Raw genomic sequence first — 22,400 nt, 5'->3', positions numbered from 1 at the left:
AGCAGGTGGTCCCAGCAGGGCTGTGGAGCTACCTGCTTTTCTAACACCGTGGGGAGAGTGCATGGGAGCTGTGCCCTGGGGTTCCGCTGGAAGCCTCCTTCAGCATTCACAGTGGCAGTTGCTGGTTTGTGGGGCTTCCTGGTCTCACTGGAGGCTCCCCTACCTCCTACCTTCGTCCTTTGTCTCCATTGCTCATCCGGGGAGCAGGAGGTCACCTTCTGCAGAGTGCTTCCTGACCTCCCATTACAAACTGTGCCTGCTCCCCACTCAGCGCGCCCCAACCCTCTTCCTCGAAGCCCTCACCCCCCACAGACAGCACCCTTCGCTGGGGTATTTATTTCCTCCCTGCCTCCCGCAGTGCAGGGCTGGCTCTGGGAGGATAGGGCCCCTTTTGTTCTATGCTATTCATGGGACCTAAGCAGAGCCTGTCCTGAGGCAGGTGCTCGAGAAACATTTGCTGAATGAATGTTTCACAGGGCCAGTGCTCCGGCCTTCTCACGGATGTTCCATGCAGATGACCTCCCTTCCCTCTGCTACCAGTGCAGCAGTGACAGCGGGGCCTATGTTAGGGGATCTCAGCTAGGAGCAGTTTTACCACAGGGAACATTTGGCAGCGGCTGGGCACATTTTTGGTTGTCACAACTTGGGGGAGGGAGGAGCTCCTGGTCTCTAGTGGTAGAGGCTGGGATGCTGCTCCAATTCCTTTGGTGCCCAGGATGGTCCCTCCAGCTGGGCCACGGTCCACTGTGCCCCCCTCCAGCTGGGCCAGTGTCCACTGTGCGCCACCGTCTCCCTCTCTCATAGTTACAGTGTCGGGAAGCTGAGGTTAACCCAGCTGCCCAGAGTCACAGAGGCGTTTCATGGAGGGGCAGGATTGGAATCCCAGAGGCCTCAACCTCACTGTTGAGAAACCCAGAGAGGTGTGAATCCATGGTGTTCATCTCAAACCCTGCTGAGCCAAGTCGTGAGGCTTCCAGGGAGTCCCCCATTCACTCACTCAGCAGATACTTAACAAGTCCTCCGAGCAAGGCACTGGGAATGTCATGGAACTCAGGGGGGCTTCCGCAGACAGGGAAGCACCAGAGCGCCTGCAAGTGAGGGTGGCAGCTGCCTGGGAATGGGAGGGAGACACAGCAGGAGGCGGTGCAGCTGTGATGGTCAGGGCCAGGTCTGGGAGGCCTTAGAAGGACAGGAAGTCGCCCCAGCTCTAATCCACTGTCCTCTGACTCCTGCTGTCCTCCCCTCACCACTTCCCCCCCTCCCCTGCTGTCCTCTTTCCACCACTGTCCCTCCTCCCCTGCTGTCCTCCCTCCCCCACTGTCCTCCCTCCCCTGCTCTCCCCTCCTCCCTGCTGTCCTCCCACCACCACTGCAGGAGCACCCTGAGCGTGTCCCTGGAGCAGGCGGCCATCCTGGCGCGGAGCCATGGGCTACTGCCCAAGTGCATCATGCAGGCCACGGACATCATGCGGAAGCAGGTGAGGCTGCTTGACCACAAGGTCCCCCAGCACCCTGGGCTGAGGGCATGGCATACTTGCAGCCAGGGTGGAATAAGGAGCTATCCTGGGACTGTAGCCACTAGCCCCAGGCCTGAGCCTCCTCTGGATGTGGAGGGGAGCAAGGATTTTAGCTTCTGGGCCCCACCCCAGTGTGCTTCCTGACGTGCCCTGAATCTGCGGAGGCCCGGCCTGATAATTTCTTCTTTCCAGGGCCCGAGGGTAGAGATCCTGGCCAAAAACCTTCGAGTCAAGGACCAGATGCCCCAGGGTGCTCCTCGGTGAGTGGCTGCCCGTCCACCCCTTCCTGTCCCCTCCCAGATGGCCAGGACCCCGGCTGGCATTTGGCATCATGTTCCTGTCCTGACCCCCATGCTCAGATGGGGCTTCTCTTCTCATTTATGGGGAACCTCTTTGAGGAGTAACGGACACGACTCTGTCGCTTCTCAGAGAAGCTCCTGCCCACTGGGAAGATGAGTAAGGCCCCCAGGTGCTCCATGGGCAATGACTCCATGTGATCCTCCCACCGTGCCCTCAGCCCCATGCCCCCACCCTGTGTCCCATGCCCTGTGCCCCCTGCTCCGTGCCCCCCACCCTGAGTCCCTGACTCTTGAGCGGCTCCCTTTAACCTGGGGTGGAATTAAGAATGCCATGATTTTAGCTGATTCAACCTAAGCTAACCGCTTAGCCAGTTACAGAAATGGAAACTAAACAGCAGGCCTGTGATGCCTGATTCCAGGAATGCCCTCTGTTCCTGCCGTCAGCACGGGGGTCCTGTTCCCTCCTGTCCTCCCACTCCGCCCTCTCTTCACGTGGTTTTAAGGCTTCCTCTTGGTGCCACGTGCAGGCCCTTTAGGATCAGGACATTGTCTCTGTCTGATCCTCTCTCTTCTCCATGGCCCCAGTTTGCTATCGTCATCTGCCCACAAGTTTTAAGTAACTCGTTTTGAAATAATGTGACTCTTGTTTGAAATAATGTGACTTGTTTTGAAACAAGTTGTAAAAATAGTCCAGAGCTCCGTGGACCCTTCAGGCAACTTCCCCCAGGGGCCAAGTCTTAGGTCACTGCAGTGTGCTGGCCACACCCACTGCCAGTGGTGGCGATTGCTGCCCTTGCTGTGGTGCTGGGGACTACACACACCTTGTGTCTTATGAGTGGCACGAGATCCCTTTCAATACCTTCACGGCCTTTGCCCTGTGCCAGGCACTGTCCAGTTGCTTTCCCCCTGTGGACTCATTCATCCAAACAGCCGTCCTATGAGCCAAGTCTGGCTGCCATCACCACTTGGCAGGTGGGGACACTGAGGCCCAGAGAGGTTAAGTATCTTGTCCAGCATCACACAGCTAGTAAATGGCAAAGCTGGGATTCTGAACCCAAGCATCAGACCACATGGGTTACATTGCAGTCAGCCTGCCCCGGACACCACATGGCCTTGAGTCTGGTCCCCCTGCCTCTAAAAACATCTCTGCATATAGAGGTCCCCAGGATAGATGAAGTGCAACAGCGTAAGGGGCAAGTGCCGCAGCCATCCGGCCTCCGCTAGTGTGGAATGTGTGCCCCCACCCCCATACAGTTGAACACACACGTGCACATGTGACGCGTCTTCATTTGTAAATGCCAGTGAGTGGGCAGAGACTGCCTGTGGGGAGGGGCCTGGCAGCCAGCAGAAGGCGTGGGCGGCTTAGATATTTTTCTCTGCATCTTTTATATACCTGTGAGTTTGGGTTTCTGGGCATGAATTACGTGTTCAAGTAGAAATGGAAGTAATACAAATAGGTCCTGGCCCACCTCGGCCTCTCCTCATCCTCTTTGCCTCCATCCCCAGCCTCTACCGCCTCTGCCAGCCGCCGGTGGATGGGGACCTCTGAACGCCCAAATGCCCCATGCTGGGCCACAGCCTCTGAAGCTGGGATTTGGGAGGACATAGTAGGGCAGCACCGGCCTTCTCCAGAGATGGCCCAGGGCTTCCATGCCCGCCTGCTCCGAGACCTGCCCAGCGTCCTTCACTGCCTCCTTCCAGGACGAGCCTGGCCACCTTCTCTGTGATGACAAGCTGGCTGGCTGGCCCTGGGCCGGCCCATTCTCCATGTGCCTGCCAGAAGCCAGAGGGGTGCTGGGGACCCACAGAGCTGATGGGAACAGCTCTGGCCTGCTTCTGCTCCTGCGTCCCCAGAACCCAAGGGAACGTCATGGAGGCCACATGGGGCCACCCGGCTCCCTCGGGATGGCTCAGCCTGCACTTTTGAAACCACTGGTTTCCTTCAAAGTCCACATTCCAGGTGACCACACGTGTCTCCTCCTCCTCATCTTAGCTTCCAGGTTCAACCTAACCCTGTTCTAACCTGCTTGGTGGACTTGGAAAAGACTCGGCTCTGCCAGGAAAGGAGAGACGGGGCCCCCATCACGCCTGTTCCCAGAGGGTCTGGAGAGCCACAGCGGCTCTGGACATCACCGCCCCTGGAAATGGAGCCGCCAGCCCAGGGCATGAGATTTGCTCTGACTTTATTTATATGGCGTGAACTCTCTGATTTATTTTGGGATTTTTTTGTTGTTGGTGTTGTCAAGACTTGTTTTTTTTCTAAAGTTGTGTGATTATATATTTGACATTTTAAATTTCAAAGAAAGGTATATTGTCTAACAGAGGACCAACAGGAGGTAGTATTGACAACCTTCCCACTTCTACTAAACAAAAAGCAAAAAGGAAAAACTAAATTATTGAAACATTTAAAAATGTCAGCGTTTCCTGTGTGTTCCTCTTAGGGTGTAAGGTGTCGTTTTTAGGTGTGGACTGTGACTCCTTCCTCCCCCTCAGTTCTCCAGCTGTTGCTCGGTGTTAGAACTCGCTCTTTGAGTGACTGGCTACAGGGGCCTGGGAGGTGGCCGGCCAGGGATGGAGCTGGAGGGGGCTGAGCCCTACCTGAGGCCCCATGTCACACAGGTAGAAAGGCCACTGGGAAACACCAGCTGGTGTCTTCTATAATTAATTTTCTTGATGCTAGCTTCTCAGAGCAGGGCAATTGGGATGTCTCTGCCAGCCAGAAAGCAGGGAGCCACCCTGCCCTCCTGGGAGGAGGGACCCACCTGGGGCCCTCTTGGCAGTCTCTCCCCCCAGCTTCTGTATGCCTTCAGGGATAGGTCACAGAGGGGGAGGAAAGGAGGGGACGTCTGTCACCCTGGCAGGTGGTGAGATCAGGTGGGGGCTCCCTGCTACCCCCAGGCCAGGAGCTTGAAGCTCTCCCTAAACCCCAGCCCCCTGCCCTACAGGGCCCACTTCCTTCTCTTGCCGAGGCACACACGATGGCAGGCAGTGGCCGTGTCAGAGGGTATGAGGACGCGCTTTCACCCTGCTGCGGGAGACCAGGAGGGCCCAGGGCCAGCGCATTGTGCACTGGTTTACTTTAAAACGTACAGATTCTTCTCATTAAATCCATGATAGATTTTTTTTATTATTATTAAAAGTCAGTTTATAATACAAAGAACGAGGCTGTGGTCTGTTTCATCTGTGTGGGTGGCATGGGGTGGGGCGGCTGGGTACCAGGGGTGGCATGGGGTGGGGTGGCATGGGATGGAGTGTCCAGGCACCGGGGGTGGCATGGGGTGGAGGTGGCCAGGCACTGGGGGTGGCATGGGGTGGGGTGACTGGGCAATGGGGGATGGCCTCACACTTTGAAAGGTGCGCAGAGGACAGTGCTGATCTCTGCATTGGGGGCCTTCAGTCAGCAACCCCTAAGTCAATGATGTGTTCCACTCTGTGCCTCAGTTTCCTCCTTGATAATGGGGCGATACAGATTCTCTTGTAGGGGTGATTGGTGAGGACCACCCAAGATTGCACGGATTGTCTGCCACCCAGGTATACCAGGACAATAACAGGCTTTATCTCATATTTCAACTTTTTTTTTTTCTGGATTCTGAGCTCCCATTTCACAGTGAAGGTGGGAAAAAGTGATTATTTTCCCAGGAATTCTGCACCCCCCCAGGTGGCTTGCTTGTGATGAGCGGACAGCGTGGGTCCAAGGGGTGCCATAGAATCCTCCTCGCTCCAACCTGCAAAGCCTGTCGGATCTGGGCAGGAGTGGAGTTCAGAGCACCCACGTGGTCGCACCAGGCTCCCAGTCAGTCAGAACATAATGCTGGCTGTGAACAGACCAATTGGACAGATGTGAAATGGACCAGTGAGAACAGAGAGTTTGTGTGCACACCTGGGGCTGTTGGCTGCATCCCAGGCTGCCGGCAGGTTCCCCACCTGTCTGGGCCCAGGCGATACTTATGGGGCTGCCTGGGTTTGTTTGCCCAGCCAGAGAAATCTCATTCCCTGGGCTGCTGCCCTGTTCTGCTGTGCCTGCCCTGTGTCCCCTCCCTTCCTCTTCCCCTCGTCGTCCTGTTTTGTTTGTTTGAGACAGGGTCTTTATCACCTAGGCTAGAGTGTGTGACCATGACTCACTGCAGCTTTGACCTCCTGGGCTCAACTGATCCTCCCACCTCAGCATCCCAAGTAGCTGGGAGTACAGGCACACACCACCGTGCCGGGCTAATTTTAAAAATTTTTTATAGAGACAGAGTTTCAGTATGTTGCCTATCTCCTCTTTTTTATTCCATCTTTCAGCGATTTCCAACACTTTGGAAAATGCTGAAATTGACGGTTTCCTTTGGGTCATGGCCACCCTTGGGACTCCCCCGAACCATGGTGCTGCACCAGCCCTACCATCCACACCCAAGTCCCTTCTCTTTCAGTCTCTTTTCCTTCCAAATGAGCCTGTCCCAGATTCCATTCTCTGAAGGTCCAGATTGGATCCTTCCCAGAGAGACACCCTTGTGTCTCTCAATACTGTAACAGGCAAGAGGGAATCCTGCTGGGATTCCTGGCACAGTGATGATTAATTAGTTAGAATTATCCCAGGCCAGTGTTTGGATCTGGGGAAAATCACTCCTGGGGAAGACCTGTTACCTCAATCTCTATTTGAGGTCAACAGGGAGGAGTTGATGTCTTCCTTCAGGCAGGCACATTTCTAGGAAGCATCCATTTCAGCCTCTCCTCCACCCTGGGGGCCAGCAGAGGGAACATCAATTCTGCAGCCGTAGGCAGGGGCAGCTTGGGTTGAGAGCCAGGTCTCTGTGGCCTGGAGCAAGTTGCATCAATTGTCAGGCTCAGCGCTGCCCCTGCAGTGTTGAGAGTGAGAGCTGGGCCCACTTCCCTCTCCGGGATGTGTTTCTCCAAGTATAAAACTAAGCACAAAGGGCCTCTCAGAGCAAGGGGACATTTTTACAGGAGACAAGAGATCTCAAACTGATGGCTCCTGAATGAAACTTGGAACTAGATGTGGGTTTTTTCTTCCTTCCTTTCTGATAAGGTGTTTTTAAAAATAATTTTGAATTATATTTATGAACCAGCGAATTTCATCTCCAAATTCTGATTTTTGGTTTGTCTCGATCAGAAGCTCTGAGCTGGGTGTGCTTGTGCACACCTGCAGTCCGAGCTACTTGGAGGCGGAGGCAGGAGGATCGCTTGAGGCCAGGGGTTCAAGGCTGTCGTGCGCTTTGATTACACCTATGAATAGCCACTGCACTCTAGCCTGGGCAATGTAGTGTGGCCCTGCCTCTTAAAAAGAAGATTAAAGAAAATAGCAGAAGCTCTTGTCGCACTGGTCCACATTCCCACCTGGTTACATGGCAGCTGGAGCTGAGGAGCGGCCGTCTTCTTGAGGAGGGCACCAGCTCTCCTGTCCCCAGAGCCCACGTGGCCCCGAGCACTCATTTATCCAGCCTGCTTGCTCTGACCATCAGATCCTCAGCTCTGGAGTTTCCATGGCAATGTCTGCTCGGGGAGGACCTGGTGACCTGGAGTCACTCTGCCGGCCAACGGGGAATCAAGGGGCAGGTGCAGTCCCGCACTGGCGTTTCTCAGAGGCTCTCCTCCGCTCCTCCAGGATGAGCGTAGGGGCCTGGGTGCCTGAATCCCTCCAAGCCTCAGTTTCTTCATCTGTCAAACGCGGCTGACCCAGAGATGGCCCCTTGGTGTAAGATCGCATCAGAGGCCACTCAGGAAGTGGAAGGTATGATGGGGTGTGTTGGCTGCTTTATGATTTTATCTAAATGTAACTCTTGCTGTATTTCCCATCCTTCCCAGCCTGGGGAAGAGCTGAAACCACACCCCTCCCATCCTCTGTATCTCTCATGCCAAGCCCGGGGCCAGGCAGTGGTGAATCAAGGCTAAACATTAATAGAAGAAAGCGGGTCAGCACAGTGATCAGAGCGGGGGTGCAACCACACCCATCTGTGGCCAGGCCAGCCCCTCTGACCTCTGTGTCTGCCACCTGGGTTTGCTCATGGAGGTCTGGAATAGGACCTCTGAAGTCAGACACCCTCACCTGCTCCTGGATCTGTCAACACCTGAAACTTGCCGAGTGACCATATCTAACCTTGTCTCCATCTTTCTGGGAGGATCAGCTTCCTTTTTTGAGAAATGGAGACTTTCCACCCACCTGGCTGCCTTGCTGGGGTACCAGGAGTCCCCTCCAGTGCCCCAAAGTGGAACTTCCCGGGATAAGTGTAGTACCTTGCTTTTCCAGAAGGTGGTGCTGGGAACCATGTAGTGCCCAGAGGCTGCGGTTCCCCGAGCTTCCGCACTCAGACCAAAGGCTGGCTCAGGGTGCTGGCGTTAGGGACAGAGCCAGCCTGGAGGCGGGGTTGCAACCCTTCGGAAAATAGGCACTGGCCCTATCTGTCTCCTGGACTGGGCTTGCGATGAATATTTTTTTTCTCTTTAAAAAAGACCTTTCTTTCTTTTCTTTTTCTTCTCTCTCTTTCTCTCTCCCTCTCCTTTCTTTCTTCCTCCTCATTTTCTTTCTCTGTTGTAGCTTTTTTTTTTCTCTCTCTCTCTCCCTGTCCTTTCTTCCTTCTCATTTTCTTTCTCTGTTGTAGCTTTTCTATATTTGTTCAATTTTTCGATTCTTTCCTTTTGAGTGGCTTTCCCTTCTCTTTTCTCTTTTTCCCGTTCTCGCTTCTAATTGAGGAGAAGGCTGTGTGAGGCCCTTAGACATTGTAAAGCAGGGTGCTTACGAACTTTGTGACCAGAAACCCATAGTCTTTGGCAAGACCTCCTCCTGGCCTGGAAACCGCGACCCGCATGGAAGTGGTGGCCACCAGGTGGCGCTGTGGGCCAGGCCGTCCCACCCAGCCTTGAGGGCCTCCTACCCGGAGCTCCTGGGAGGCTCCCCCTGCAAGCCTGGAGCTCTGGGTTGGCAGGCAGGGGAGGAAGGGGAGGCCGAAAGCCAGGCCTGAAGCTGCCTCCCTCCGGGCACTGGGACCGTCCCTGGAGGGTCGGAGGGGGGCAGGGGTGGTCAGGATAGGGATGCAGGGCCCAAGTTAGCATCTCCTGACTTGCTGTGTGACCTCGGGGAGGTTCCCTGCCCTCCCTGCACCTCAGTTTCCCCATTTACGCTGAGGGCATGCAATGGAGTTCCTCCAAAGGGGCTTCTTGCCCTCTGGCCAGTCTGGCCCTCTCCCTGATGTCCTGCAGGGACCAGCAGCAGTGTTCAGAATCACATGCACTGGGCGTTTAGGGTCTCCCGGGGCCTTTGCTGGGTGTCTTGCAGGCATTGCCTCATGCAGTCCTCTTGCCAACCCCTCAGGGTAGGTGCTAAAGGTGCCTCCTTACAGAGGAGGAAATGGGCTCAGTTGAAGTGACTTACCCGGGATCACACAGCTGACAATTGAGCAGAAATACCAGCCCCAGATGCAGTTCCAGGTCTGTGGTATCCACGTGACACTTGGCAGGTGGGACACAGAGCAGCTCCAGGATCATGGGGACCCTTTGCCCTGAGGCCCCATGGGAGAATCTGACTTCGGTCCCAGAACCTGGAAGAAATGGGAGCAGGAAAGGAGAGGGGTAGAAGTCCAGAGAAAGCACCACAGGCTCCAGCAGGAAAACAGAAAGGTGCTTTGCTGCCTTCTTGCCACAGGGGCTGCCCCAGGACCTTTGCACGTGCTGTTCCCGGGACCCTCTTCCCTCAGACAGCTTCCTGCTTTGCTCCTCCATTTTACTTGGGTCTGCTCAGTGTCCTCACATCACCCATCTATTCCTGTTACCCTATCTCTCCCTTACTCTATTTTACTTTTCTTTAAACATGTTTAAATAAAAAAAAAAAACATTTTTCCTTTCCATAAGCTTCCAGGAATGATTTTCCTTTTCTTTATGGCATTTCCCGCTGCCTGGCAGGTGCCTCCTCTGCTTCTTGCCCATTGTCTCTACCTGTGCTACCATGGGCTCCACTGGGGCAGGGGTTTGTGTCCTCACTGATTAGTGACCACACCCATTGTCAGAATACAGTGAGGAGGGCCCTCTAATGACAGGGCAGCCTCCTGGGTCCCTGAGTCCCCAGTCTTCCCTGCAGACATGGAGACTACAGGCGCTGGAAGGAAACTGGTGACCTCAATGCTGAGAGCTGCTGGGTTCCAGGCTGCACCCACTGCATGTCTGGAACAGCATGCCTGTTGCCAAGGGGTGGGAGAGGCAACTCCTGAGGCCTGGTGGTGCCAGATGTGTAGGAAAGAAGGTGCTTCCTACGCAGGGGGAGCAGCCGCAGCAGCTGTGCTGGCAGCACCTGATGTGTGCCCTGAGCACCTGCTTGTGCGGTGAGCACCTGCTGTGTATGGGAGTACCTTCAATGTATGGGAGCACCCACTGTGTGCCCTGAGCACCTGCTGTGTACGGGAGCACCCACTGTGTGCCCTGAGCACCTGCTGTGTACAGTGAGCACCTGCTGTGTACCCTGAACACCTACTGTGTATTGTACACAGTAGTGACACCTGCTGTGTACAATGAGCATCTGCTGTGTATGGGAACACTGCTATGTGTGGTGACACCTGCTGTGTGCCATGAGCACCTGCTTGTGCGGTGAGCACCTACTGTGTACGGGAGCACCTACTGTGTACGGGAGCACCTTCTGCATACAGGAGCACCCACTGTGTGCCTTGAGCACCTGCTGTGTACAATGAGCATCTGCTGTGTTCCCTGAGCACCTGCTGTCTGCCGGGTGCCACACTGGGTGTGTTAGTGTGTTGCTTAACCCGCCTTTGTTGAGGTTCTCACTCTTTGTAGAATTTAGTGATCAGAACCTCCTCACATCTTGAGATTCCTGATATTCGTGTAGGTGGTCCATCAATACTTGTTGCCTTCAGTGGGAAGAATCAATGAACAAGCGCGTGGCAGGCAGGATGGCTCAGCCCCACTGGAGAGGATTCCAGCGATTCATCTTTACCCATCCCCATGGCAACATCCAGAGAAAGACACAGCTGTTTGTGCCATTTTACAGATGAGAAAACAGAGGTCGAGTTAAGTGACTGCTAGGGTTTTGCTGTATCCCTGCCCAAAAGGGAGACCAGGTGGAGGTAATGGAATCATGGGGGCAGTTTCCCCATGCTGCTCTCGTGATAGTGAGGGAGTCCTCACAAGACCTGACGGTTTTGTAAGTGTTGGGTAGTTTCTCCTGCGTTCATTCTCGTTCCTGTCACCCTGTGAAGAAGGCGCCTTGCTTCCGCTTCTCCTTCTGCCATGATTGTAAGTTTCCTGAGGCCTCCCCAGCCGTGCAGAACTGTGAGTCGATTAAACTTCTTTCCTTTATACATTTTTTGTAAACTACCCAGTGCTGGAAAGCTGTTAATAGCTGTGTGAAAATGCAGGAATACAGTGACTTGCTCGAAATCATGGAGCCGTGCGGCTGGTAGCCTTGAGGTTGAACCCAGCTCATCTGACTGCAGCGCCTCAGTAGTTTGAACACCACCATGGCCTGCGGCGTGAGCCTTGGGTGCTAAGTGGGCAGCCACGTGGAGGTTCTGGCCTTTTCAATCCTGCCCCCACACCTGCCTCCTTCACTGGCCACCTGCCAGCCTCCAGGGCCGCTCTTTGGCTCCTCTACTCTCCAAGCTCATGCCTTGCTCCTATCTCAGGATTTCTGCACTGGCACCTGCCATTTCCTCCACCTGGAACCCTCTTCCTGCCTGGCTCCTTCCTGTCATTTCGTTCAGGTCATGGTTGGAACGCTGCCCCCTCCTGATAGGGTAAAGATGGCATCACTGTTGACTCGCTAACACAGCCTGCTCTTTCCTTCTCCATGGCGCAGATCCCAGTCTGTATCTGGTTTACTCTTGTTAACTCACGTAGGGCTGCTTTACTGCAGTCAGGATGCAGGTCTCATGAGGGCAGGGGCCGGGCCTGCCTGTTCACAGCTGTGTCTCCAGCTCCCAGCACAGCAGCTGGGACACAGGAAGTGCTCAGTCAATCCTCGCTGACTTTAGCAAACTGAATCAGCAAATGCGTGGCTGAGGCAGGAGAATCCTGACCACGAAGCAGCTCCTCTTCGTGTGAGGTGTTCATGTTGATGGAATCTTCAGGTGTTGGAAAGCCCGAAATCCTGTCTCTCTGCCTTCCCTGGGTGGGACAGACCTGGCCCTGACCCAGCCCCCGTTGAAGCCTTTCTGCTCTATTTGTTTCCATCACTAGTGACCAAAAGCTGAGCTGCCACCTTCCTTGGAGTCTCAGACTCCTTACAGGAAGTCAGGATGGAGCTGAATTGTCCCTGAGAGAATGTTCTTCCATTGGGCTGGGTCTGAGTCACTGGAGGCTGGGTCTGATCAGGAAGGAGGGTGCAGCCACTGGGGGCTGAGGACACCCATCCTGTCCAGAACATGTCCCCACCCAGTATCCAGCCAGCAAGAGGTCTGCAGAAACCCAAACTCGATTCTAGGTCAGCAGGCCACGTGGGCCCACTGGCAGCACATAACACATATTCATGGAGGGCTTACTATGTGCCAGGTCCTGTTCTAGCCATAGAGTCACATGTGAGAATTCCTTATGGAACTTTAGATCTGCTGGAAGGAGGCAGGCAAGGAAGCCAGTAAACATGTGGGTCAGTAATATGTCAGATGGTGTCAGAGCCAACCAGGAAAATCCACAGGTGAGAGGATGGGACAGGTGTACGAGCTATTTTAATCAGTGGTCACAGACCCTAGACTGGACCTAAGGAGGAGAGATTCACGGAGCTGCCTGGTTCCAGGTAGAAGACATGGCAGGTGCAAAGACCCGAGGTGGGATCTTGCCTGGTGGGATGGTGGAGGAGTGAGGGGGCAGGGACTTTGGAGGGGGTGGGGACCAGGGCACAGAGGTGGCGGATGCACTCTGGATTTTATGTTCAGAAGCCAGAGGCGGTTCTGAGCAATGGACAAGCAGCTTTCTCATCTGTGAACCACAGCCACCGCTGCTCCTGCCCACCAGGCCTGACATTCGAGTGCCTTCGAAAATAAGCTGGAAGCACTCTCCAGAGGCAAAGTGGGGTTGCAGACATTTTATTTCTATCGTATGTTGTGCTTTTCCTCTTGTCTTTTATGAAATGTGTAGCATTATGATGACATATAATTATATTTCTGTCTGTTCTCCGCAGCAGCCTCTCTGATGAAATCCAAAGTGGGGGCTTCAGGGTACTTTGGAGAGAAAGTAAGTGACCGATGGGGGAATTTCAGGCACTCAGACTGGTCTGTGTGTGGGAGGGGAAGAGAAATTCTGCTGGAATCCTGGGGTTACGACTCTATGATACCAATAGGCTGGGAAGGAGGTGGGTCCTAGAGGAAATGAGGGTAACAAGTGACGCTGTGCTACGCATTTGATGCGCCTGGTCCACACTGTCCAACAACTCCCTGGGGCATTATCCTCACTGCAGGGATTGGCAAAGCCAGATGCGTCACTCATGTGCCTTGGACCTCATGTTGCTGAGGCTGTGGCTACACGGGACAGGGGTCCCCTCACCACTGCCCGGGCCTCCTCCTGCTGCCTGATGCCCCATGCCCAACTCAGGACATGAGAGGGAGACAGGGCTGGCCTCATGGGTGTGCGCACAGGCAGCTGTACTCACAAGGGCCCCAGGCTTGGCTTAAGGTTCTGCTGTTGCCATCTTGAAATTCCTAATAATTTTTGACAAAGGTCTCCACAAATTATGAAGGTTCTTGGGGGCGGTGATGGAAGCCAATCGCGTGATCCCACCCCTCTCCCTGTGATTGGTGGATGCTGACCCACTTCTGACCAATGCAAAGGATGTGCTTGAGGGATTCTGGGAAAATGTTTTCTCTGTAAAGAGAAGGGCTCATGAGAAGCATGTTTCCTCCTCGGGCCTATTGTCACCTAACCCTTCCTCCCCACCTCCACTGCCACCACCCCAATCCAAACACAGAATCATATGCTTGTTTGCCTGGAATATTCTGGTCTTCTCCTCCCTGGTCTCCCAGTCCCACCCTCTAACATGCAGCCCGAGGGTCCTGTTTGAATCCGAGTCAGGACCCCACTGACCCTCTCCCTCCCCCTCCCCTGCTCTCTCCCCTCCACTCACTGTCCCAGCTACTCTGGCCTCCTTGAGGGTCTTTGACCTCCCCCGGCGGCTCTGTCTCAGGCCTCTGTACAAGCTGCTCCCTGTGCAGGGAGTGCTCTTCCCCAGGGATCCCCACGGATCCCTCTGTCCCCCAAGTCTCTGTTCGCAAGTCTCCATCTCCGCAAGGCCTTCCCTGACAACCTGAGTCTAAAATGCAACCCTCCTGGTGCCCTGGGCCCCCCTCCCCGGTTCCTAGGGCACTGCAGAGCCATTCAGTTTGTTGTTCCCTTGCTCAACCAGAACGGCAGCTCCATGGGGGCTTCGTCTTCCTCATGGCCCCCCATCTGGGGCCTGGGGCAGTGCTGGGCATGTGGCTGTCCCCAAATAAATAGTGACTGAATAAGTGAATGAATGGACATGGGGGCCGTGACAACATGTGACCATGAGGGATGCCTTGGGGGCCACATGGGGCTGGAGGAGCCCGGGCAGTGGCTTGGTGACTGTGGAGCTCCTGCCTGGCCCTGGTCCTCCTGCCTCCAGAGTTCCCCTAAAGGGTAAGGAGGTGCTTCTGTTGCTGGTGCCTCCACCGGCCTCACCTCCCATTACTGCAGCCAAAGTTTGCTCACCAGGACTGTGGCTGGGTTTGAGCCCAGGCCGTGTGGCACCAGACCCTGAGCCCAGAGCTCTGTCTGGGGTGTGGCCCAGGGGCAGGTCCTTGGGTGTGTGAGGGTGGCATGGCTCGGCTCCTCTCCCCAGGTCACTGCAGCATCCTTGGGCTGTTCTGTTTTCCCACCCAGAAGTCCTGAGGGTCTCAGCAGAGGGGCCCAGGCCCCAAGTCCATCCACTCCTGGGGAGGGTTCCTAGCCAGCCTCTGCCCAGCCTGTGGGGTGGGCACTGCCATGTCCTCCTGCTTCCTGCAAGGTTTCCCTTTCAGCACTCTCCAGGCGCAGGTTCTCCATGCAGGGCTGCTGGAGCACCCCCACCCTGCAGCAGGCCCTGCTGTCCTAGCTTCCACTTCCAGATCCTTCCTGCCATGTCCCCTCCAATCAGAGCTGACCCACCCTGTGTCCCCCTCCCAGTGGCTCTTCTGCCTTCTGGACATGTGTGTCGTCACTGCCATGGGGCGGATGGGTAATGGAAGACGCCCCCAGGTTCTGATTTGTGTTTCACCAGATCCCTCCTAGAGCTGCAGGCAATGATGGGAACTTCCCAGACACTGGCGGGGCCTGGACGAGCTGCTCCAGGGACAGGAGGGAAGAGCTGGAGGAGGTCCAGCCCTGCGGGGCGCAGAGACTTGTGGCTCTCTTCGCTGGCTTTTGGCTCAAACAGCTCTTTGGAAAAGAGCACAGGAATGACCCCGGTGGGTGGGACCTGCTTCCATGGTGTGTGGCCAGCGCTGGAGGATGTTGGACCAGGGGCTGCTGGGGAACAGCAAGTCAGGGGAGGGCCCAGGTGTGGGAGGCAGGACTGCCCTCTTTCCCTCACACCAATCCTGTCCCGAAGCAGGCAGGGGGCCCTGGGGTGCTGAGGCTGGGGGGACATGGGGGCTGTCACATCTGTGTCTTAGTCAAGCCAGATCCTTGTCCTGTTTGCAGAGACTTGGCCATAAAAAGAGGCTGGGAACACGCCGCCACCCTCACCCTCACACCCTCTCTGCTCCAGTGGGTCTGTCTGGATGGCAGAGGCTCAGAAGGTCTGACCCTACCTGATGGTGGAGCTCAGAATGTCTGAGCTAGAAAGGGCATCAATGAAAGTCTGGAACCAGGTGCTGTGACTGACACCTGGGATCCCAGCACTTTGGGAGGCTGAGGCAGGAGGATTGCTTGAGCGCAGGAGTTTGAGACCAGCCTGGGTAACACGGTGAGATCCTGTCTCTATAAAAAATACAGAAAAAAATTAGTCTGGCATGGTGGTCCCAGGTGGATGCGGGAGGATCACCTGAGTCTGGGGAGGTTGAGGCTGCAGTGAGCCATGATCACACCACTGCACCACTCCAGCCCGGTGACAGAGTGAGACCCTGACTGGACAAAGAAAAGGACAACCTACTCTTCATCCTCCTGATTAGCAGGTGAAGAGGCAGATCCCAGTGCCCCACAGGGACTGCAGAGATGCTGATGCCTGGTGCTGATTGAACCCCTCCTGTGTGTCACGGGCTGTGCACATCACCTCACTGAATCCTCACAACAGCCCTGCCTGGGGGGCATCGTTTTCACCACCCTCCCGCTGTGGAGCTGAAGGAGTTGAAGGTGGGAAGGTGCTCCCTGAGGGGCATGCAGTCAAGGAGCCCCAGAGCTGGGATTTGTCCCGACGCAGGTCCCCAGTCCCCACCTGCAGTCCCACTGGCTGCGGGCAGAAGCAGGTCACCAAGGAAGGACCCAGGGTGCTTCACCCTTGGGGCTCCTGGTGTATTATAAAGTGAAGGAATGCCCAGATAGGGCTATGGGAACCATGGGCTGGCCAAAATATTTAAGTGAACAAACGAACACTTCATCGTGGTGCTGTACAGAAAATAAAAACTACATTGACTTTTTTAAAGCACGTTCATCCCAGGTGCACCCAGACGCGAGGGCAGGAAGGAGGGGGCTGTGAGGACGTGGAATTAGGCCTTGTGGTTCAGTGCCTGAGCTTTGTGGCCGGACTCTCGGGCTTCGGATTCTCGGGTTCAGATTCCTGGGCAAGTCACTTGACTCTTCTGTGTCTCGGTTTCCCTGTCTGCAGCATGGGCTCCTAACAGCATGTTCCTGGTGTGGAGGTTTCGGAGGAGCAGGTAAACCTCTGATCAGAGCCAGGATGTGGGTGACTGTGCTGGGCAGGGCGGGGGTGGGGGCTATTGGGTTCTCACACCTTCATTTCTCTGAGACTCTAGATGCAGCCTCATTTGAAGGCGAATCCAAAATTCAGGAATCCAGGCCTTCTGGGAAAGCGAGGTCTAGGGCCCATAGTAGAGCCAGGCCCTGGGACCAATTGCATCCATTCAGTTTACAGAGTTGTGTTCACCTGCATCTCCACCTCCATGCTCCAGGGAGACCGGGCGTGGAGGCTGCTCCCAGAGGAACCAGGGATTTCATATAAGGAGCTAATTAGGCAGAATCAGTGGGGTTTACTCGAAAGAAGGGACCATTTCTGACAAAGCCAGGAGATGAGAGGGTGAAGCCTGTGGCTGAGTGTGGGGTGGGGAAGGTTCTGCCAGTTCCACAGAACTTCTGCCATGGGCGTCCCCTCCCCTCCAGCTGCCAGAACTGCAGGATTAAAGTCTGCCAGGTTCTGACCTGGCATTCCTTGGATGGGTGCTCTCAGGGCGGGATGTGGCAGAGGGCGCAGAACCTACAGCGCCTGGGGAACACCTGGCCCAGCCCTCAGCATCACTCCCGATGCCCCACAGTGGCTTCAGCCTGCACCTGGAATGAGGAGCTAGATGGCCCTCAGCTCAGACTCTAGCTCTGCCACTTGCCGGCTGAGTGTTCTTGGACGTGACCACTCTGACCCTCAGTTTTCTCATCTGTCAAAGGGTAGTAAACGAAAGTACCTCCCTCCTAGGGTTATTGTGGGGCTTGAAGCAATCAGCTGGTTCAGGTGCTTAGCAAATGCCGCCGCCTTGTAAATGCACAGTAAGTGCAACTGCTTTCCACCCCTCTTAACTGGAGAATAAACACACACACAGTTATCATCTAGATTATGCATAGTACGACTGGGCGTGGTAGCTCATGCCTGTAATCCCAACACTTTGGGAGGCTGAGGCAAGTCGATCACTTGAGGCAGGTCACTTGAGGTGAGGCATTCGAGACTAGCCTGGCCAACATGGTGAAACCTCATCTCTACTAAAAATACAAAAATTAGTTGGGGGTGGTGGCACAAACCTGTAATCCCAGCTACTCGGGTGGCTGAGGCATAAGAATTGCTTGAACCTGGGAGGCGGAGGTTGCAGTGAGCTGATATCATGCCACTGCTCTCCAGCCTGGGCAACAGAGCGAGACTCTGGCTTAAAAAAAAAAGGTGATGCACAGTAATAAAGGAGCAGGGTCTGGAGCAGCTGCTCTTCCTTCGGTAATGAAGGAGCAGGGTCCGGAGCATGTGGTGTGCTCAGGCAGTGGCAGCCATCCTTCCTCGGGGGGTTCAGTCAGTTTGAATGCCCTGGTGAGCCAGGCAGGGTGGTCTGCAATATGTTGCGGTCACAGCCAGCACCCCCAGCCTTGGTGGGGCTCCTCACCAGGAAGGTTTCTTTCTCACTCAACCTGCAGGGCCCTAGAGGGTCCGCTGAGACCTCCACTCAGTGTCTCCTCACCTAGGGCCCAGGGTGAAGGAGCAGCCCCCTCCCCTGTCACTGCTGTGTTGGCAGAAAGAGAAAGAGCTGGATGTGGAGGGGCAGTGTCATTTATGTGCCCCAGCCTGTGGGTGACTTGGTCACCTGCCCCCACAAGGCCACGGCGGGTCTAGGAAGTGCCACCTGGCTGTGAGGAAGGTGACAGCTGGGAATATTTGGTGGACAGCAGCAGTGATCTCCAGATCTTCCTATGAACTGGAACTTGGTGATGGTCTTTGGGAGCATCACCAGCAGGTGGAGGGTGCGCCTGCCTCACCGCTCATGCAGAGCCAAGGAGCTGCATGGGCTCCACTTTGTTCTCCTAACTTGTGATCCGGTTAAACAACAAATACCCCAGCGGAGAACAACGAGCCTGGAGCAAACTCCCTTTTAGATCTGCTCTCGCTGTAAGCCCTTCAGTATCACAAACGGACTCTTGTGAGAAAGGCAGAAGCAGGTTTCATTTGATTTTGCAGGAATCATGCTTCTGTTTGAATGCCATCTCCCAGAGATGTTTTCGCTGCAGGAAGGGCTCTGTCTTAACTACAGCAATGAATAAATGACAGACTCATTCACGGACGTTATGTGTGTAGATGTGTATGTGCGTGTGTGCATGTGTGTATTGTGTGTGTGTGTGTGACTTTCACAAGCCTTCTAGACTCCCACAAACCGGGCACAGAATCCCAGATCCAGGATCTGCTTGGAGAGCAGAGGAGTTCCCAGAGCCTGGGTGGAGGTATGTTCCTTCGTCCTGTTACTTTTGAGGGAACTCTTGAGTGTCCATCCTGCACACCAGGAAGTGGCATTGGGGCACAGAACATTCCAGTGCACACAGTCTGGTCTGGCTCTGGGCCACAGGGTCCCCTGCCTGATCTGACAGTGCCCTCCTGAGTTTCCAATCCCCCACAGAGTAAGGATTCAGGGCTTCTCTCTGGGCTCTTTCTATCCTCCTGCCTGGTCTACATGCCATCACCTTTCCCTCATGCCAGGCTCCCTGGGTGCAAGGAGCCAGGCTCACAGGCCCACGCTGCAGTGGGAGCAGGGCTTGTCCCATTGTGGACCTTCCCAGTCCTGACGCTCACACCCATGAGACAGTCCTGCGCAGTGCAGCTTGTACCTTGTACCCCAGACCCCAGCCCGTGGACAGCGTACCCTCCAAGCTCCATCCACGGTGCACACCTTGTTCATTATCCCCTAATCCGAGCTGCTGTCCTCTCTCATCCAGGGGACTGATTACAGCCTCCTATGGGGCCTTCCCCATCCGTGCCTGCCTCCATGATCCATTCTCCTCCTAGCCAGCAGAGTGAGCATTACAAAGTGTAACAGAAATGATTCCACTCTCTCATCTACAATCTTCAATGACCTCCCATTGTTCTTGGAATAAAATCCAAGGTCCTGTGTGATCTGGTCCCTGCCTTCACTGCACACTTCCCTCCCCTACTCACTTTTCACCAAGCACATTCCTCCTCAGGGTCTTTGCACTTACTGGGCCTAAAATGCTCTCCCTCCAGATCTTGTCATGGCTGGCTTCTTCGTTCTCTGGGTCTTAGCTCACATGTCTCCTCCACCAGGGGGCCCTCACTGACCACCCTGTCTAAGGGAATTGGAATCCCTTGTCACCTGTGGAGTCATATTTGATTCCATCAGGTTGTACCAGTTCTTCCTTGGGGTTTATTGAATCTGCGATCACCTTGCTCATGGTTTTGACTGTGTCTTCCCCACTGGAGGCCAGCTCCATGAGGGCAGGAACCATGGAGAGCAGGAGGCTGTGGCTGCAGAACATAGCCTGGAGTCCAGCACATAGGATGTGCCTGCTAAATATTCATTGAGTGAGTGAATGAATGAAAGAATGAATGAAAGCTCACCCTGGCACCATGAATGGTCTCTCAAAGCCTGCCATGTCTGAGAAGTAATGAAGAATTTATTTGTGCTAATGAATATGTATTAGTTCTCTCAAGATGAGATATGCATATTTTAAAAGGAAATGCCTAGAGTCACAGTTCTTCAATCCAGGGACGCCACCTCAAGAATGAGAATGTGAAATGGTGATGAGGGTGGGGTGGACATTTAGGGCATGGAGCCCCAAAAAGGCATCAGATCACAGACGAGCAAAGTGTTCCTGGGTGCAGCGGGGGAGAGGAGGAGCACTGCCCTGGGGGTCAGCCCAGGGCCTGGCGCTGGGCAAATCACTTCCCCTCCTCCTTGGCCTCAGTGCTCCTGTCTGTACATGGGGATCATAATCCACACCTCATGGGGAGTGAGGGAGGTTCCAATGATAAGACAGTTAGTCTGGCACTTTGTACATTTCAAAGGTTTTGCTCATCAAGTAGAAGCGATTATGGTAATGAGCAGAAAACGGCTCTACCTGTCACAGGTGGGATGCTTTTGTCTTCAAGCAGCAGATAATTCCACAATAAGTATCCTATTGTGGAGTCGAGAAATCCAGTGGAATTCCAGGTACTTCTGGTTTGGCTGGTGCAGAGAAGGACCCAGATTCTTTTAAACTTCCCGCTGTGGTCTCCATGTGACTTGACCCTCAAGCTTGCACTCCTAAGCTCCTAGGATTGCTCCACAGCTCCAGGTGTCCCGCCCTCATGCAAGAGGTAAAAGCCAAAGAAAGAACATGTCTCCTCCTGCTGCTGCTTTATAAGGGCCTGAAACCCTTTCCCAGAAGCCCCCAGCAGCTTTAATCGCCTGTTACTTTGGCCAAAATTGCATCCCAGGTTCATTGTTAGGCCTGGTGCTGGCAGAGGAAGTGGAATTATTATGGCTTGGCCAGTGGGTTGTCGCCAGAGGCACAGGCCCTGGGGATGTTTGGAAATGGGTGGTGGGGGGGCGGTGGCTTGGCTCAAGGACTGGTGACATTGCTGGCCTTCAGCTGGGTGGGGCTGGGAATGCTGGATGCCTCCAAAGTGCGGGACAGTCCACATAAGACAGACTGTTCTGTTTCCCACACAAATTTCAGTCCCCTCTGGTCGCTCTTGTGTGAAGGGCCATTTAATGATCTTAGCCTAGAACCTACATCAACTTAATATCAAAACAAGATATTTTTGTAAGATTTTAGTGTACACTGAATATAATATTTATATTCAAGTGTCTTCTTTATTTTTCTGCCCTTCTGTTATAGCGAGACTCCTGATCTATCCAAACTTGTGCAGATGCTGGCTTGGATCTAAGTGATGGTTGTGTCTCTGTGTGTGCCTGTGCCTGTGTCTGTTCATTTGCATATTGAAATATGATTTAATTTATTACAAATTATTTTATTTAAAATTATTGTTCTTTTATTTCTTTTTATAGTCCACTTAGGGCATTGTAATGAGTTTTTAAGTAGGTGTATGATGTTATAGGTTAATTATTTATGACTTTCATTTCAGGGCAGTAAAAAGATCATTAAGCACAGTTCTTCTTTGGAAGAGGTCATGGGTCTGACAAGGTTGAGAACTCCTAGCTTGGATCCATCAAGAGTCATATCCAGGGGCTCGGGGAGAGCCTGTGTCCTGAAACTCGTGGCTCCCAGGCGACTGGACCACATGGAGGTTGAGTCAGGATGGAAGATGAGGAGTGACTCTCAGGTTGGTACAAATTATGTTGACCGTATTACCCATGCTCAGCCCTCAACCCGTCATCTCTGCTGCCACTTAGTCACAGAGGATGCCTGGGAAGGAGCTGCCTCCATGGAGCGGATGAGGACACCAAGAGGGTCACTGAGGCAAGGCTGGGTTTTCATTCAGCCCTGAGATCTGACAGCAGTAACCCACCTCACTCATGGCAGGCTATCTGTTGGTCACTAGAATGGCATCAGTTTATGAGTGAAAGAGGAATTTCTGGTCGGAAAGTAAGTCGAATCAGTTTATCTCTTTGAGTGCAACCCAAAGAAGGAAGGTGAAGTGTAACTGGTGCCCAGGTGATACAGGTCGTTCTGGAAAGGCCCTCGGGAGGCAATACTCACATTCATTCATTCAGCCAACATTTACTAAGTACCTGTTAGGTACAAGGGATCATGTTGCCAGACGTGAAGACTTGGGGACATCAGACCCAGCCTGGACTGTAGGGGCTTCCCACTGAGCCCGAGAAGGAGCTCCTTAGGAGATAGACAGGAGTTCTGTTTAAATGAGGTTTAATTGGGAGTAAAGACTGAATTTTGGAAGTTATCTTGTTATAAATTAAAAAATAGAATTTCAGATGCTTGGTCCGTATCCTTAAAATGTTGTTTATTCATTCATCCAACAAGTATCTATTATAAACCTGCTA

The 22,400-nt window shown here is 54.0% G+C and overlaps 1 protein-coding gene across 7 annotated transcripts in view; it reads left to right on the top strand.

Moving 5' to 3' along the window:
• Nucleotides 1-4,972, top strand: part of PREX1 (phosphatidylinositol-3,4,5-trisphosphate dependent Rac exchange factor 1) — a 203,575-nt gene extending 198,603 nt beyond the window's left edge. For all 7 annotated transcript variants that reach the window (XM_078371900.1, XM_035298857.3, XM_078371899.1 and 4 more), the window contains 3 exons: nucleotides 1,375-1,477; nucleotides 1,709-1,776; nucleotides 3,322-4,972. In XM_078371900.1, coding sequence (XP_078228026.1) covers nucleotides 1,375-1,477; nucleotides 1,709-1,776; nucleotides 3,322-3,423 — 273 coding nt within the window. In that variant the 3' untranslated portion in view covers nucleotides 3,424-4,972. The remainder of the gene's footprint in view (nucleotides 1-1,374; nucleotides 1,478-1,708; nucleotides 1,777-3,321) is intronic.
• Nucleotides 4,973-22,400: the final 17,428 nt, after the last annotated feature.

The sequence above is a fragment of the Callithrix jacchus genome, chromosome 5, assembly GCF_049354715.1.
Source record: "Callithrix jacchus isolate 240 chromosome 5, calJac240_pri, whole genome shotgun sequence".
Taxonomy (NCBI): domain Eukaryota; kingdom Metazoa; phylum Chordata; class Mammalia; order Primates; family Cebidae; genus Callithrix; species Callithrix jacchus.
The sequence above is the reverse complement of the archived record's forward strand: the minus strand, read 5'-3'. Positions and strand labels throughout refer to the sequence as shown.